The 18,568-nt window shown below is 33.3% G+C and overlaps 2 protein-coding genes and 2 long non-coding RNA genes across 4 annotated transcripts in view; 1 reads left to right on the top strand and 3 right to left on the bottom strand.

Annotated features, from left to right (window-relative positions):
- Window positions 1-460: 460 nt before the first annotated feature.
- Window positions 461-910, bottom strand: LOC147657608 (uncharacterized). Its single transcript, XR_015292115.1, has 2 exons — window positions 768-910; window positions 461-700 (listed from the first exon to the last, which is right to left on the bottom strand). It is a non-coding gene; the product is annotated as an uncharacterized LOC147657608 (long non-coding RNA).
- Window positions 911-2,180: 1,270 nt separating this feature from the next.
- LOC100865533 (uncharacterized) overlaps window positions 2,181-18,568 on the top strand; it is an 80,979-nt gene continuing 64,591 nt past the window's right edge. The window contains 1 exon segment of the mRNA XM_086908260.1: window positions 2,181-3,566. Within this exon segment, the coding sequence (XP_086764386.1) occupies window positions 3,484-3,566 (83 nt within the window). The 5' untranslated portion in view covers window positions 2,181-3,483.
- Window positions 10,094-11,390, bottom strand: LOC147657607 (uncharacterized). The gene is made up of 3 exons (XM_086908258.1): window positions 11,271-11,390; window positions 10,621-10,790; window positions 10,094-10,543 (listed from the first exon to the last, which is right to left on the bottom strand). The coding sequence occupies exons 1-3, from the start codon at window positions 11,373-11,375 to the stop codon at window positions 10,477-10,479; spliced, it is 342 nt and encodes a 113-aa protein (XP_086764384.1). The 5' UTR covers window positions 11,376-11,390; the 3' UTR covers window positions 10,094-10,476.
- LOC147657606 (uncharacterized) lies at window positions 15,120-16,502 on the bottom strand. Its single transcript, XR_015292154.1, has 2 exons — window positions 15,747-16,502; window positions 15,120-15,611 (listed from the first exon to the last, which is right to left on the bottom strand). It is a non-coding gene; the product is annotated as an uncharacterized LOC147657606 (long non-coding RNA).

Here is an 18,568-nt window from a genome sequence, read left to right as displayed (position 1 = left end):
TAAATGTAAGAAAAACAATAATTATTAAAATTTCTTCATTCAAAAGCTGTCGCCACTATCTACATAATGTTGTATAATATTGATAATATTTTTTAGCTTAATTTAATTAAATTATAAAAAAATATGCCATATAGAAAATTATATTTTTGATATATTTGAAAACATTTATTCAAATTTCACAACATTTATTTCATTGATATATAAAGATATATTATTTATATATTATGATTATTTTATATAAAGATTTCAAAATTCTTATTATTTAATCATTAAAATAATAATTAATCATGATAAACAAATATTAAGATATAAAAAATTAAGAAAACATTTTGGTATTTTTAATTGAATTATTGACAAAACTATTATATATGATTATTTATATTATTTATTTAATTTAATGATACTTAATATAATTTCCAATAAAGTTTTGTAAATACATAAATGAAAAATCCATACAATATTTTATGCTTTTAATTAATTGTATATTTATTTAGCAGTAATTACAATCTAAGATTTAATTTTGTATATGGACACTGTACATAGAATATAAATCATCACGTGACTATAAATCAGCAATATAGAATACGCAATAGCTGTTTCTTATTCAAAACATTTTCAATATGAAACAGTCATGAAACTTCGTTTTCGACGAAACAGTACGAGTGCAGGAAATCGCTTTCTCTAGCCTCAATGACGTACCCTGTACAAACGGATGTTTAATATTGTTGCCAATAGAGCTAATATTATTCAAATAAACCATTATGAACCATTAAAAGAAAATACGACACGTAAAATACAAACGAGCGATAGATTTTGTGAATTCGTAGCCACACATCGACGCCATGAATCTACGACTTTGACGCGATTTTAGCGGAAACAAGATGGAGTAAAGTCAGGTTCGGCTCAATGTATTTTGATGCCCTATATCATTTTCAAAATCATAATTCTTGTATCTTGTTTAAACTTTGAATTAGATGATAATGAAAATAAGTGCATTATATTTAAAAGTTAGGTATTTGAAATACAACATAATGATAATTTGAAATACATCATTATTCTTCAATTTAGAGAAAATATTTTAGTAAATAAAAAAAGTCACATCTTTTTTATCTATATATTTGATATAATTATTAATAATGATATATTGTTTTTACTACTGAGACATATTAGTTTATTAACAATATATTTATCTAGTTTTTGTAATTTGTTAAATAAAATTATTCAATTTTCTTGTTATATTACATACTTCTTATTCTATGATTTTTATATTTTTTTTTCTTTCTTTTTTTTGTTATTTTCTTTTATTTTTGTTATAAAAAAAATAAGATCGTAATATCAATTAAGATAGAAATAATTTCTTATATTCGTAATATTTTGCAACTATGGCATTTATGTACAAAGAATTTAGACTGATAAATATTTTATTAGCTTGTGCACGCTATCGAATCGACGCGTTTGTTTGATCGTTACTTCCTTGATTAGAGAGCACGTCACAAAGTTAAGTATTTTTATTTTCGTAATAATCCGATTTTCCGTCTTTATTCTTAGTAGAAAGTACTGATGCTCTGGGTAATTGGCTGCCCCTAAACCGGCCCTGGTGAGAGCGGGATAGAAAGAGAAAGAACGTACAACAAAGATGGCGGATAAGTGGGGACGGTGGAGGAGGCACAACGTAGGAGGAAGAGGACGAAGAGATTGCAGAGTAGAAAGAGAAGAGGAGAAAAGAGGACAAGACTATAGGGTGCGAGATTCGCTAAGAGGGGCAAAGGGAAGAGGTGATGGGTGTAGAGGGGTAACGAAGAGAAGAGATGAGAAAAGCCAAGAGGAGAGGTAGCGAGAAGAGAGATAGACACGGCTCGAAAGGGACGAGTGCGGCTTGGGGGTTTGGGTTAGCTCGTTCGACCCGTTATCCCTTCTCTCCCGGAGTTCCGAGTTCTCCCTACCTGTCCTTGCTTCGATTCGAACGAGTCCCACCACTCTCTCCCCTCCGGGAGCGTACGAAAAGTTTCCCCTTCCAGAGATACACTTCACCGGCTGGCGGGCGACGATCGCAATTGCAAGCCGCCGCTTTTCGAGGTAGACTCGTTTCGTTCCCCTACTCTCTGCTCCCCACTATGAGGCACACAGCGATACTAGCCAGCGAGCCATACTACGCTCCCGCCACGGTGACGTCACTCTGAGTAGTGTAGTGCAGTGAGAAGGAGCGAAGCGAGCTCCATCCGCGTTACATGGCCCAAGTGAACGAAGCGAGTGCGTTTAAGACGTACATATACAAGCGTGCATTGTAGCGCGATCGAGTTGACGAAAATATCATTAATTTGTTTGATTAATGCACGTTATGTGACACGACAAGTTATTCGATCGCGAGAAAGATAGAAGAATTTGCGCTTCGCTGAAAAATATATTCGACGTATAATTCCATTAACGAAATACGAGAGCGGTGATGATAATACAGTGATGTGAAATAAGCGACTACACGAGTTATAAGTGAAGTAAGAGAAAAAGAAATTAAAGTAAGAAAAAAAGAAAAAAAGTGTGTTCGTGTGCGCGGTAAGAGTTACACCTTGTAATATTTAGCAGAAAGAAAAGGCAACGATTCGTAAATCGATTGTTCTTTTTTTTGAGTGGGGTTTTCGCGAGAGTTTGAAAGCGTATTCACAGCCTCTTCGTCGGTGTACGACAAAAAACGAGAGGCGTTCGAAAATTTGCAGGCAAATCAACGCGAGTGTGAATATGCTTGGCAAATATGCGTTGGGATGTATCGCCCGCGCATTGTGCCCGGTGTGCTTGGTGTGACGTGTGATTAATCGCTTTTCTTCATACGCGATTCAGTGGTATACGATGTGGTGTTCGGCGACGGTCCTGATCCTTCTAGCCGTTGCCATCAGTGGTGTCCACTATCGAGGCTCCTCCTCTTCTTCTTCGTGGTCGTCGTTGTCGTCAGCGTGCGTCGCGACGCAAAAATTTTATTGCGAGAGCTCTGTAGCCACCCTCTTCTGTTGGCCGATCGTTCCACGGCGCTGCCCTGACGACAGCACTCATCGTGCTTGGGGTCACCACCTTCCGGCTAGTGACTAGTGATAATTTGTTTGTTGCCAGTGATTAAATTGGGAGTGTCGAAGTGGGAGGAAGCTCCTTTCTTCGTCGTGGAATACATGTAACGGTTTCTTCGTTTCTTGTCGCGTGTGTATCGCGAGCTATACATGAGAAAGTTTCTTCTCGTGAATTGAATAAGAAATATCATTTGTGTCATATCGAATCTATTATTTACTTATTGATTTGTCGCGAAACAAGTAAACACCGATTGCAAAAAATCCGGCAAAGAGAAAAGAAGTTTCTTTTAGCCGACCTGCTGGCGGTATTGAATATCGGTGGTGTGGTGAGAGTGTGCCGTGATTAGCGTCGGGCGAAGTTGTGTGTCGTTGTACAGTGCCGCCAAACGATACCACAACATCCGATCCCAAATGAAGAGTTCGGAGCAAAATGGTTAGAGAGACACGTCACTTGTGGGTTGGAAATCTGCCGGAAAACATCCGAGAGGATCGTATACGAGAGCATTTCAAACGGTGAGTGAACTTTTTTTCTTTTATATCGTCTTCTTGCCTTCTGACAAAAAGACAATCTTACATAACTATACATACATATATCAATTCAAATATTATCTTAGTTTATTGTGTTATTGACATTTCTTAGTTATATTATTTAAAATATTAAAAAATTTTATTTATTTTTCTATTTATTTATTTATTTATTTATTTATTTATTTATTTATTTATTTATTTATTTATTCGTATACCTATTTCCCTCAGATATCAGAGAACATGAACTTTGAGATGTGTGATAAAATTTACCGACTAGAAATATTTAGACTTATACTCAGAATCGTTAGTTCTAGAATAAATCGATTGAAAAAAAAAAATATATACAAATACATTTAAGAACAAAAAATAGAAAAATCGTTATTATTATCACCGTCTAAATACGATCAAATATAATTTTGTCGAAAATTTTATGATTATATGATCATTTCTTTCGCTAGTAGCGTCTGCCAGACTTTAAAACTGTCGATTCTAGCCAAGCTGGAATTTCTATAGCGTTGTATACAATGTTTCACGACCGGTAAATGAACAATCATAAAGGAATGTCGCACAAATCTGTTTGTTATTTATTATTTTTTTTTCCGTGTCTGTAACAAAGGAGTGGTATTATCAGTTTGATAGAATCGGAATTCAGGAACACGCGTAAGGTGTACCTTGATGTTTTTAAGTCTGTACGTAGATCGAGGATCCTGCACGCATATGTACACACCCACACTTCACATACACACACGACAAGGCGTGCGTATACGAAGAAGAGCCTTGGCTCTGTCTCTCCTCTCGTAGCGTGAGCGCGCCGTCATTTGTTTTTTCCCCGAAGTAATAATAGCTGAGGACAGCCATTTTGAGAGCTCGCAGCGGCACGAAGTTATTGTTCGACAGCGGTACTCAAACTGTGGATCCTCAAGCAGGATATATTTTTCATATATTCAAAAAGAAAAAAAAAGTCAAAATAACTTAAAAATTTTACTATAAAAGAATTTTTTGTAATGTATTAATTATTATTATTATTATACATTATTTATTTAAAATTTTTGCTTTATTAAAATCGTAAAAAAAAAAATAAGATATTAAAATATTTCATAAAATATCATTGGAATAAAAATGCGAGTTTAATATTTGGATAAATAATTTTATAAATAATATAAATCTCTCAAAAAATAATAATTGTTTAATCTCTATTATATCGTTCATTATATCGTAATTATCGAATATAATTTTATTAAGAAAAATTTATTTTGATTTTTCTACTTTATCATATAACATTATTACATGAACTTGAAAACATTTTATTAATATTCTTTTATTAATTGTCAATTTTATTGAGTAAAATATTTTTTTGTGTCCTTTTTTGTATTTTGCTTTAAATATTGTTTTAGCCTATTTTATAAACTTATCATATTTTAAAAGAATAAGACTGAGAATATTAAATTTATTAATCATTTCAATTTTATTTTCTAAAAAATTTTTTGTTTTGTAATATATTATTAAAAATATTTACTTTTGCATATAATTATATGTAATATTATATAATATATAAAATAGAAATGCACTTAAAATACAAGTAGAATTGTTAAAGAGCAGAGATCGAAGCAGGAAAACAGAAGTGAAAACTAACGGTGACGTGGCACAGTGGCGCTCAACTTTCGGATATCCAAAAGTCTAAAATAAAAAGAAAAAGAAAGAAAAATGAAAAATGTTTTTCGTAAATAAAATCAATATAATTATTTTAAGTAATTATTTATTTTCAAAAAAAATGTGTATAATTCTTATAAATTTTGAATTCTTATAAATATGAATACATTTCGTTACATGAATAGAAAATTTTACTACAATAATAATTCAAATATAATATTATATAATATATAATATAATATTATTTATTTCAATAATTTTTATATTATAATATTTCTTAAGAGTTTTAGGAAATTATAAAAAATATCGAGTTGAAGATCGAAAATCGTCTTTATTCATAATTACATCGTAAATTAATTATACTATAATTATATCATACGTTTTTTCACATTTGGAACATACAATTGTTTTAAGATATTTTATCAATTTACTTATAAAATACTTATAAAATACTGAAAAATGTGAAGAATGTTTTTATAAGTTCATAGTGCTTTTGAACTTAACAAATTCTGTTTTCGGATTTACAATAATTAATATATTGAAATATATAATATATAAATATATTGAATAAAATGATATAGTATGATATCGATTAATTTTTGGTAATAAAAAAAGAATCTTTTCAAACATCGAAATGGATTTTCGATGTTTTCAATATGGATTCTAATTTTTATTGTGTCATTAATTTTTCTTCTATAAACGTACACGTTACTGAATATTCGCATTGCTCGTGGCGCTACATTTTACGTGCCAGCTGGCGATACTTCATTTATACACTGGCTTCATTCTTACAGTCATCTACCATGCGTTATAGGCCTTAAAGGTTCGTCCTTAAAATGGCGGGTGGCGTCGTTACGCCGTTGACCTCTCGTTTCTCGAAAGCAATGAGTATGATAAGCAATGAGATATGTCTTAGAATATTTATGAAAAAGTTGTTTAATACATTTAAAATGATAATTTAATTTAAGATTTCTGTTTTATATATATATATATATATTTATATTTGTAATTATTAATATTTATATATTTTTATATTTTAATGAAGACATACTAAATATTATTTAATGATAAAATTTTATCTAATATAGTTTTTTTTATCCATCATATTTTCTTTTTGTTTGTAATTTTTTACTTTATTTATAATATTTGGATTTTTTTTTACAATTATAAAAAACGTTTTTAAAATATTATATTTATAAATATAATATGTGTATAAAGAATGCATAATATTCAAATTATTTTTATTTTATATATAATTTTAAAATTTTTTTGAAAAATATATATAGATTTTTATTTAGAAAATTGCTAAAAATTGTGACATTTTAACTATATATATATAAAATTTCTTATTTATAAAGTTTTATTAAATTATTAAAATAATTTAATTTTATAAATATAGATTATAGACAATACTCTTCTGAACTCAAATTTAATATTTTAAAAAAACACAAAAATATTTTAATTATATTATACAATCTAAGATGTACATATACTCAATATAAAAATTTACAATTATTTATTCACTTTTTTAAATATTTACGTATATAAATTCAATATTCAAAATATATTTTACACATTTAGTTGCATGTATATAATAATCACTTTAAATATTATTATATTATATTCTTCACGTTAAATATTTTAAAAATTATTGTAGCTATATTTTACGAAAACGATTTAAAATGATACTTAATCTAATAAGAAATTTATTAGATTTTGATTCTTTGGACTGTTTCCTTGCATGAAGTTAGGAATTCTGATTCCAAAGATACATTTTGAAACGCACGTCCGGTACTTACATTCTTCTGCGTACGGCATGTGCAACGTATTCGTACAATGCGTTTTACCCACTTATTTAAACGTATATTTTCTTCATATATACACGCATGGCACATGATGTACCTTCGAATTTCTCTGCGTTTGTTACACGCGAGATATAACTGTTTCCATCGAGTGTGCATACGTATATATGGCTGTGCACAAGTAATATGCACACGTATCGCGTTTGCAATTTATGGTCACACGGAGATAAGAGTATGCGCAGCTTTCATACACATATACGTATATATACGCACTCAACTTGCGAGATTGTGTGCACGTTTAGATTATATTTACAATTTATACGTGTGTGTATGCGTATAGGTGCATGTATAAGTCGATGTATTGACAGAATGCTTGAAAATATACGTGTGTGCGCGCACGCGTACATGTATGTACGTGCGGGTTGCCGGCGTATTTTGTTATATTGATCGCGCGTGGTCGACCACCTCCCCTTCTCCAGCCCAACTCTGCCCCATCTCTCCCCACTCTATACTGTACCGCGCCCCTGCACCCCATGCTCACCCCACCTTTCCTCTGCGCCTCGTCCTCGTGTTCCACTCGACGTCACCCATCCGAAAACCTTCGACTCTCCGACAACCTCCAGTCACACGTCTTTTCTTGTGTTAGTGCACCTACAATGATATATGAGCTGTCACAAATATGTATCCGAGTTACATAGCATCTATGTGCACAGGGATCGTTTCCTTGTGTGAGTGTTGTTCCTTATAGCGACAATCGAATTCTTTATTTCTTTGTCGAACCATGCCATAAATGAATCGTATTTTGTTATATTTCAAAAAAAAAAAAAAGAGAAAAATGATTTGTTTTTATAAAATACAAAAGAAATGATTTAGTCGGTAATATAGGTTTAATAAAATTCTCATAAAATCAGAATATAATGAAACATGAAAAACAATATAATGAATATCTTTAAATTAATTTTAAATTTGGTTAAAGTCTCTTTTTTTGTAAAGCTCGAGAAATTCCATTTCATATCAGTTCAACGTAAATAAATACACGAGGTCGAAGATCGAACAATTAATCGGAACGTTCTCTTGACGCATTGCGCCACTAGAGATGTAGTTAATTGCATTGTGACTCCTATAAAATAATTGCAAAAATGGCAAGAAAATGTTATATTTGATTTTAAAGTATTGTATAATTCATTTTTCTTACCACATTTTTCTTATATTATTTGAATATTGTACGTGTTCAAATGTACTATATTTTAATCTTGATTAAGAAGATAATCATATCAATTATTTTCGTTCCTCTTTTTGAATTATAAAATAAATTTTGATATTTCTTTTACGATATTCTTTATATTTTACAATATTTCTGCATAAAATATCAATAAAAAGATATTGGTATTAAGAATATTGTAGATTTCCTTAGATTAGGGATATTTTGCCGCAAAGAATTTTTTAGATTTCAGATCTCGAGGTCTCCTCGATGAACACCTGCATGAAGAAGCCGATACCGCCAAATTTCTTCATCCGTCGACCCTGTTACGGTATCTGGCAAGCGGCCGGCATTGCGTTTCAAACCGAAACGACTACGTTGCCTTCTCCTTCGTGGTTCACAGCGTGTCTCTCGTTTCGCGACGTTGCCATGTTGTGCCGGTCGTTTACGTGTTGTTGGCCCGACAACATCGCATCTTTTACCCTCTCGCACAGCAAAGCGACAGAGTTGGCAGCTTGGTAAACGGAGCACTCCGTATACTTGCCTCGATCATCGTTCTGCGAACTCGTATACTAGTTGGTCGCTCATCCGCTGTTCGGACAATCTTGATACAGAGTTTTTTTCTTTCCAAGTGTCGATAAAGTTTGTCTTGTTTTTTTAAAAAATATAATAATTTGTGGCAATCATTTGTAAGAATAATTTAGTGCTTTATATTTTTTTATTTTAAGATACATAGATTCTCGTGAGTGAATGATAAAAACTAGTACACATATTGTGTACATATTTATTATTCTAAATTTATAGATGTGAATAAAGATCAAAATAATATTGTAATAATAATATTTTAGAAAATATATTTATTATTTATGTATTATTTTTTTTTCCATTCTATATGCAAAATTTATCAAGAAAATTTTAAAAAATATTTTTTTGTACTTTATTTTTATAGGAGAAATATTTTATAAATATACAAAAAAATCGATCTGATATTTCTTATTAATTCAAATAATTTATAAATGCGTTAAGTGTGTCTAATATTTTATAATAATGCAGTCTATACATGTCTCTGTATTATGCTACGAAATATGTATTGTACATGTGTAAATACACACATGTATATACTTCGTTGTATGTTTTCCAAGGGCTCTTGGTCATATAGAACATGCGACTTTCACCGGCTAAGACGGCGAGTTCAAGAAGGAGGCGTACGATTCATGTCAAAAACATTGACTGAAATTTACAGTGATTCCCAACTTTTTCTTGCTTCTGCTACGCTTATACGATATTTATGAATATTATTTTATCAATAAGTTAAATACAATATTCGAAATTAGAAAATCGAAAAATCATCTATTCATTATCGTAAGGATAATGATAAATTTCAGAATTTCTCTTTTGGAATGATAAAAATGATTTATTATTAAAGTTTTCAATGCTTTAATATATTTGCACATTTTAACAATATAAATTTAGAAATAAATTTAGAATTTATATCTGTTGAAATTTTATAAATTTTTGAGATATTTTATAATAGATAAAAAGAAACTTTTATAAATAAAACATAGTTTCTGCAACGAAAGTATACAAATATTCAAATATGTCATTCATTTTAATTGATTATTTAAATTATGTTAATTTGATTAAGTAATCAATTAAAATGCTATATATTAGAAATATTTTTTAATTCAGAATCGATTTTCAAGAATTTTCTGCAATCGTTCTTTCTGGTTCATGCGTTGTTCGGTAGCATAAAATCGAATGGAGCAAATATACCGTTCAGTGACCCTGTTTAATAGTTGTTAAACGCGAGTGCCCCCATTTTTCTTTAAAGTATGCAGTATTCACAAATAACGGTACAATATATTTTTAGAATTGTTTTATATTTTGTTTGTAATCATATTTCATGAAAGAATCGATAAATAATTATAATTAAATCGCACTAGGATACTTTGTAACAAACTTGTTACGTAAGAAGCATTCCTGATCGTTTTTTTATATTTTGCCCAAAAATTTCTCGAGTCATCGTAATATGTTTTTGTCTCTAGATTCCTCTTCATCCATTTTGCGCTTCTTTTCCCTCCCAATTCCCTCTACCTGGTGTTTATTTTTTACGACTCCATATCCTCATAGCTCTTCCAAAAGTGGTCGTATAATCGAAACACCTGCTCGCGAAACTTTCTTTTCTTCTCCCCTTGCAGAATGTAGAACATTTCGTTCCGTTGTCCGATATTAATAGAATGCTTTATGAAGTCCGAGGCGGTACTGGCATGTTCGGTATAAAGTAACAAGTATTCTCATGAGATAAATACCTGAGGAGAATATGATAATTCTTTTATTTTTATCGCAACTTTTGATAATGGACGTAATGGTTTTTATAGTCACGTACCATACCACGGAAACGTGCTCGAGTGACCCAGAGGGCTCACGAGAAATTGTAGATCTGGAATCGATAGAGTTTGCAGCGACGTTGTCGGTAGTGCGCACCACGATAAAATTGGCAACCTCGCTTTCATCTTGGGGCCAGTCAGAACGTGCGTTTTTGTAGATTTCAAGGCCCTACCTTCGGATTCAAAAATAATCCCTCTTCACGGGCCCCATGCCGACATAATTGTATCGCATATATAACATATTCTTCCAACAAAGGATATATATATATATATGCTATATATATATAATACACATACATATGTTGTATCTTTTCTATAGATATATAGATTTTAAATTCTTTTTTAAAATATATGGCGTATTTTACAAATTTATTTATTTTAAAGATGATGATAATTTTTGAATATTTTATAGACAATTTTTTGATAGAGAAGAATATATCGTAGACTAAGAAATAAAGAGATATACTCTTTCTTCTAAATCACATCTTGCATTTTTTGCAAAAATATTTGGTTTATTTTATTTTATCGATGGAGCAGCAGTTAAAACTAAAAATGATGAACGGTTATGTTTCTTGTGCAACGTATCTAATGCAAAATTAATGCGTAACGGAGCCACGAGGTTAATAAAGAACAAAGGAATCTTTCTCACCACATTCAGTTGATATTTTTCAAGCATGGAATAAGTAGAGCGAGGCTCCGTTTGAAACGCCTCGAGGGGTCTGGTAATCCGAGATCCGGAACCAGCCCGAGACATCCGGACTAGGGTAGGGCCTAAGTTCTCAGGGACAAAGGGAATAGCCATAATAGATCGGTCAGGAGCCAGGCAAACACCTTTTCGCTAATATAAAAGCACAAGTCTTGACATCGACTTTTCACAAGCGCATATAAATAGTTAATCAATAAATGCAATTTCTAATAAAACGAAACCTCGAACATTCTTTAAAATTAAGTAACAACGCTTGTGACACTTTATACAGTAAAAACTAGTATAATATCGATTTCGATTGATGTGCACGATATATATATATATATATACATTCCAAGTTCAGTATCTATCATCCAATATGCTATTCACATTGTGTCTAAGTCTTTCTCGGTAATCGTTCTTTCTATAGAAAATTTCTCAAACATAGAATCGCTAATAATACCAACTTTCAACGATATTAAAGTCACGCATCGAAATGGATGGAAATTATTCGACGTTACTCTATGTTTTTATTTTTCTTAATTTTTAAAGAAGACCGTTTTAGAGTGTCTGAAAAGTGCTGGTTTAACGTGAGCTTAGCCAGATTCTGGTGGGTAGATAGGTAGGTAGAGAAGCAGGCAGGCAAGACAGGCAAACAGGCAGAGGCAGACCGTACCCGACATGGTACACCGGTTCAAGATGGCAACGTTGCATGCCGTCTATAGAAAACTGGCAACGGTGCATGGCTATTATGTAACACCCGGCAACGTCGCTGGGATATACCGAGGGGCGCCGAGAGTGAATATCGGTGGGGAGAATAGGGGCGATGGGGAGAGTTGGATGGTGGGCGGCCGGGCGAGAGGGGGTGAAGGGACGGAGAGAGGTAGGGAGGAGGGGCATTATATACACGGTAGGGAGAAGGCGCACATACACGCCAAGGTCCCCACCCTTCGTTCGTTGCTGCTGCTGCGTCACACGAGGCATTGCAACCCCTTGTCCATATACACGCGTATATATAACATCTAACGTTCGAGAAAACCACCTTATAGCGGAGAATCCTTCGAAAATGGGGCTTCGAGAAACGGCCGTTCGAGAAAATATCGCGTCGAATCTTTGGCATTATATTTTCTTTTCTTTTCTTTTTTCGTCTCGATGTTTTCATTCGATTTTAAGATTAGATATAGAGGTTAGATTATCGTCGATTTGCGATTATGTTTTTTTGTCTATACTTGATGAATAAATGCACATCGAGCGTTTTCAACAGCGTGTTCCCATTGGCAGGAGAATTGTCGAACGAAATTTGGATAGATTTCGAGGAAAATGAATAACAATGGAATAGAAATAATTTTAATGAATCATTTGCGATGCAAACACGCTACTTACGTCATTATTCTAATCTATCGTTTTCTAGGACGGAGAAAATCGTGTGCGTATCGAGAGAATTCGAAATGAATCCGTGATTATTATAAATATCTAACGAAAGCCGGTCTAAAAGCAAAGCAAAGTTACGTCAACATCTATGAATAATCCTAATAATCGATCAATGAACCAGCATTTTCATTCCTTATTTTATTCCTTCTTTTTTTTTTTTTTTTTTTTTTCCAGCCGAAGTAACATTTCGTTAGCTGGAAAGTTCTTTGCATAATCTCTATATGCAAATAAAAAGAGATGCTGTGTCAAAGTAGAACAAACTGGCCCGAGAGAAAGCTCGTAAAAACGAAGAAAACGTTGCTAACAGATCTTAAGAATTCCGTTAAAAAGATTCGATGGTAATTAGAAATTGTTAGAAGAGAAACGAAGGTAGCGTAAAGTTGTAGAAATTTGCAAGAAAAGAGAAAAGGAGGAGATTGTGCGTCTTATTTTCGTAATTAAATTTTACGGTGGAGGAATTGTTATTGGAAGGGAGAGGTCGTGACAGATTCAGCCCGTACGAGGAGAACGCAGCGTTCTCATTTCTATTTGCAAACTGTTAAGAAAGAAGCCAACCGGTCGAAGATGGATAGCTTGGTTTTAAAGTTTAATATCGTGCGACGGGAACAAAAACGGTGGCAGGTGGTATAACGAAATTGGAGGCGAAATTATCGTGGTTAAACATAGATTTCGGATGCATCGATTTTCTATCGAGGACGCGAGGCACGTTTTCTTCGCATATTAATGGGACAATAGTGTAGAGACATCGTTCTCTTCCACCGTCGGCCGTCCACGGTGGTAACGTTCCCGTTTATGCGTTTTTATTGTCTATTCAAACGCGAATACGATGTCAGCGCCGTTAGCCTTGTGGCACGATTGAAACTGGCACACGTATGAACTACGATACGGCAATTATTATTTAGCGTTGATGTAACACGGAAAGACAATATTTCAATTTAAAGGCTCAGGGATATTCCGTTTCATTTCTGGCTCTCCAGTCTCGATCCGTCTTTCTTCGTGGATCGATTTGCTTCCACGACGGTCTCGTGGGTTACACAATTTCGCGAAGGAATTCAGATTCATTCAGAAGTTTCGCAATTATACACGCGTGCGTATGCATATTTAGAGAAAGCGAAATAAGACGACCCACGCTGCTTGAGCGTTGTATTAGTGGTACACCTATCCCAATGGAAACTCGACTGTTTCTCGGCTTGTCATTCATAAATAACGACGCTTAAACTTAAATTGCATTAAAACAGCCGGCTCTTGACGGAATGAACTCGCCTGTCCTAAATTACACTTCCTCCTGCCAATGTTTTCTCGAATTTATTTCCGAGTGTTGTTCGTTTACGCGCAGAAATATTACACACACGAAATTGCATACGAGAAAGAGGAGAGACATTACATAGACATATATGCATCCTAATAATGAAAATTGACACAATTATGAATACAATTAAATACGATAAAACAATAGTAAAATATGTTTGGATGTATTAATAACTAATAGATACGAGATTATGTATTATGTATACTTGTCAGTATTTGTAACTTGATTTGTTTGACCTTTTGTTTGACTTGTATAAATCCCAGATATATATCTCTTTAATATATGACAGAATTGTACATGTCGACAATTGTATATTCGGAGAACGTTTAAGGATTTAAAAAGGATTATCTTGTTTAATGTTAACCTTTTATGCAGTCACTTCGGATAGAACAGATATTTCTTTTCAAATATTTACGTTTTTAATATTATTCCATCATTCGATTGTCTCTTCTCTGATAAGAAGAGGTTAAAAAAGTAAGAGGCAATTAGTAGTCATAAGAGCGAGACAAATCGAGAGACCGCCTCTTCCTGTAGCGTTTTTAGGCCGGTCGTCTACGTCTGTTGTTTTGTAGTTCAACGACTCCTTTGCCTCCGCCACACCTCCGCAATTCTACTGTTGCTGCCTCGTTCACCTTCTTGTCGTCGAGCCACTCTTTGTACGGAGGAGAAAACCGACAAACAGAACGAAGGCGGCCACGTATGATTGCTGCGGAATAAACGCGTGGATACGGAAGAAAGTGTACAATCGGGTCTCTCGAACAATAAATATTCATAAGGAACGCCGGTGTAGGACTACCGTGTCGCCCGATCTCGTATACGCCCCTTAACGAGAGAAACTCTCAGCATGATATCCTTGTTCGAGTTGGAAAAAGCTGACGTGTGTAGGAAGTCGATCGCTAAACGATAAAGTTAAATTAATCGTTCGTTTCTCTGCTGCGCGATAGAGAGATTCTATAAATCGTTCGAAGAAAATATCGATATGAAATTTCTTTATCAAAGATATTGCGAAATAACTGGATCAAAAAATTGAGAATATAAAAACAAGATATAATCGTATTGATTCAACAACGATATTTCTTATAAAGATGTATTTTAAATTTTATGTCAATATATATATATTTCAACACTCTTGACGCACGTAACACCCGAATTTCATTTATAGCACGTTTAGTTTATACGATAAGTTTTCGATGTTTTCCGAGCACGTATCACCTATATAAATAACTCCCAGGTTTCTCTTTGTTCCTCCATTTCCGCTGCTTGATGCGCGCATACGATTTTTCCAGAAATGCAAAATTCTTCGCAGATTTCTAATTCGTTGAAATGTTTTGTGCGATGACTAGGGTCAACTCTCGACCGATCCTTTTCTACCTTGCTTCTAGTCTCTTTCTAGTACAGAGTCCTCTTCTCCTTCTCTTTCCTTCTTTATCGTATTCGAGCTCGTAAAGGTTAAATGAGTCTGGTACGTTGAGAGAGCGAGTCGAGAAACGAGCGTGAGAAAGACGAACCGACGCAGGAGGGGAAGGAAGACAGAGAGAGGCGATGATCGTAATAACCTCCTCCACCTGCAACGGCTTTTGCTATGTATTACTTCTATATAGAATAGTTGCTTATGTGTCTGTGTTCTCCGCGTGCACACGTAGCATATACAGAGGATGCTAGTGTACACGTACAAAGGCAGCATTTTGCTGTACACTCACCTTTCGGTCGTGTATATCGGTACAGAAGCTTTCCTGGCTCGACTGAACGAGCGTCGTTCCTACTACCGGCTGGCCGTGACACACTTATTCCATCGGCAAGAGAGCAAAGTGGCAGCTATCACGAAAATCTCGCCGTTTTTCAATCGCCCAGGTTCATTCCCCGAACTTCCGTGGAATCTTCTCGAAACCATGATTTATTTCACGACGCGCTTCCACCATACACTTTGGAATGAATAACGAGAGAAAATACAATGAATTCTTTCAATGGAAAGGGTAACGCTCGCTGATACTAATATGATGTTAATTTTATTTGTTTCTTTTTCCTCTTCTTTCCTTTTCTTTTATTATTATTGTAATTGAAAACTATCCAAGTTAAAAAGTATTGCTTTTTATTTTGTTTCATTTTTAAAATATTTGATATATATATATAAAAATTTGTTTATCAAGATATCATATAATCGTTGATTGTATTGAAAAAAGAAAGCAATTTATGTCTTTATTTTAATAATTTTTATACTATACATAATATAAATTTTCTTTTAATTTAATTAACGAATAAAAGATCACCAAATTAAAAAAAAAAACATTCCAAAGACTTAAAAATAAAATTTTTACAATTATTAATTAAGCAATATTATCTAATTTAAAGGACAAAATACATATTGAAATATTTAAAGGTTAAACAACTTAATCGAAATTCTCCTCGATTCACTACAAAGATACCAATTGAAGGTTAATGGGAATACTAGAAGTTGAAAGAACATGTCGTACAAAAGCCAACTGCTTCAAACGGATCTCACTAGGCGTATCGTATTCGATAAACGTGCATATCCGGCTCTCAAGGCGTCGATTTATCGAGGTGCCATGACATTTCTGTTTGCTCGAGTTTTGTCTCTCTCTCTCTCTCTCTCTCTCTCTCTCTTTCTCTCTCGTTGAATAGATGTATATGATTATATGTAAGGCGTGTACCGTGTACGGATTTTCAAAGTTGTTAGATCGCTTCTGGTATATCAATAGGGGAAACATAGTGTACCGAGCTCCTTTAATAGACCTTAAGGTTGAGGGAACGTTACGAAACAACGAAATATATAGGGAATATAACATAGCGTGACATATCGTAAATTATTCGCAATATTGCAACTTCAATTTGAGTTTTCCCTCTAACCTAGTCCAGACAAAGTTGAGACCTATGCCTGACAAAGTTCACCCATTTCTCGAATGATTACGTTTTTAAAGGTAACATTTATGCGCTTGTTTTCAAGAGTATCTCCCCTTTACTTTAAAAGCCTACCTAAGGCAGAGACACAGTTCTCAATATGGTATGTGAGAATCGATTAAACGATCAAGCTATTGCAAAAGGTAGAAAAACTGCGCATTACGTTTCTAATAATATCCTTGCTTTCTACGCGAATACATTACACAATCGTGCGAAATGTCTCGTAGACGAGACCTCCCTTAAACATTTTTCCATGCTTTTCCAAATACAGATATCTACTATACGCAAGATCTATCCCTGATGCGTTGCTTAACGCGTAATTCACCAATTCACGTCTCTTACGAACTCCTAAGCGAAACATCGTGTATGTACACCGTCCGTTCTAAAAGCTATTAATGCCTGAATCTATCGTCCCCTTTACGCATTCAGACATCGTCTGACGTGCTAACCGTTTATATCCTTGCCGAGGAATTTTGGCGTTCGTGCAAAACGCGACAGGGAATGGGAGAGAGATCGGTGAACACGAATTCGACAGCGCTTTTAACGCAAGGTCAACAGCATCTATGCTACTGCGCATTATTATGCGCATATACGTGTACGTCGTATGTATGTACCTATACGCACTTATATACTTGATCATTGACCGGGGTGTGGGAGAAGTGGGAAGAGCAAACGAGAGACGAAACTTCCTTCGTCTCTCTCTCTCTCTCTCTCTCTCTCTCTCTCATGGGTCTTACGCAGCTATTAGCTACTTAGCTTTATTACAACTGTTTTCATACGTACGTTAATTAACATTTATCAATTTTTTTTTTTTATTTTTTATTGAAAACATTTTCAGTTTGATATTCATTTAAAGATTATTTGTTCATTGTAGTCGCTTGATTACAAACTTACGGATTGTAAGAAAAAGAACTGTATATTAATTGTAATATTAAAGTATATATTTTTTTGATTATTAAGTAAGTATTTTGGAAAATTTATCGGCTTTCCTATTTGATTTTCATTTATTAATTATTTTTTTTTTTTTTCAATTAATACGATACAAAGAATAAAGACTATCGATTTAACTAAAATGTAGAATATTTCTGCACGAGTGGAATTATTATGATTATGATTGTTGCGTGTTTTAATACTAGTAGCTATTGATTATTGTAGCGAATATTGTACACGGAACTGATGTTAACATGCAAACACGATTAAAATATTGTTATTCGAGTATTGTCCATTTTACATGTGAACAAGATATATTTCTGTAAAATTCAACGAGCTAATTAAAGTAAGAATATTTTTTGGCTTTGTGTGATATACATTTTTTTATATCAAATATGAAACCGAATGAGATATTTTTGTACTTTTGTACTTATCAACAAAAGTTAAAAAACTGATCATTCGCAAATTTTTTTTTTTTATCTTTACTTGGTCTTTGTTGCATTTAGTGAAAAAAAAAAATTATTTATATGTCGGTCATTATCTGTCTGTTATTTTTAATTCCAATCTCACGGATAAAAAAAAACAAATTCGCAAACAATTATTAATCAAATTGAGAAAAATAATTTCTCAAAGTTTAATTGAAGATATTTTTGAAACAATTCTGGACAAATCGGTT

The sequence above is a fragment of the Apis florea genome, unplaced genomic scaffold, assembly GCF_048593485.1.
Source record: "Apis florea isolate Af1SG1 unplaced genomic scaffold, ASM4859348v1 contig_3068_pilon, whole genome shotgun sequence".
Taxonomy (NCBI): Eukaryota; Metazoa; Arthropoda; class Insecta; order Hymenoptera; family Apidae; genus Apis; species Apis florea.
This window is presented reverse-complemented; position numbering and strand designations above follow the sequence as displayed.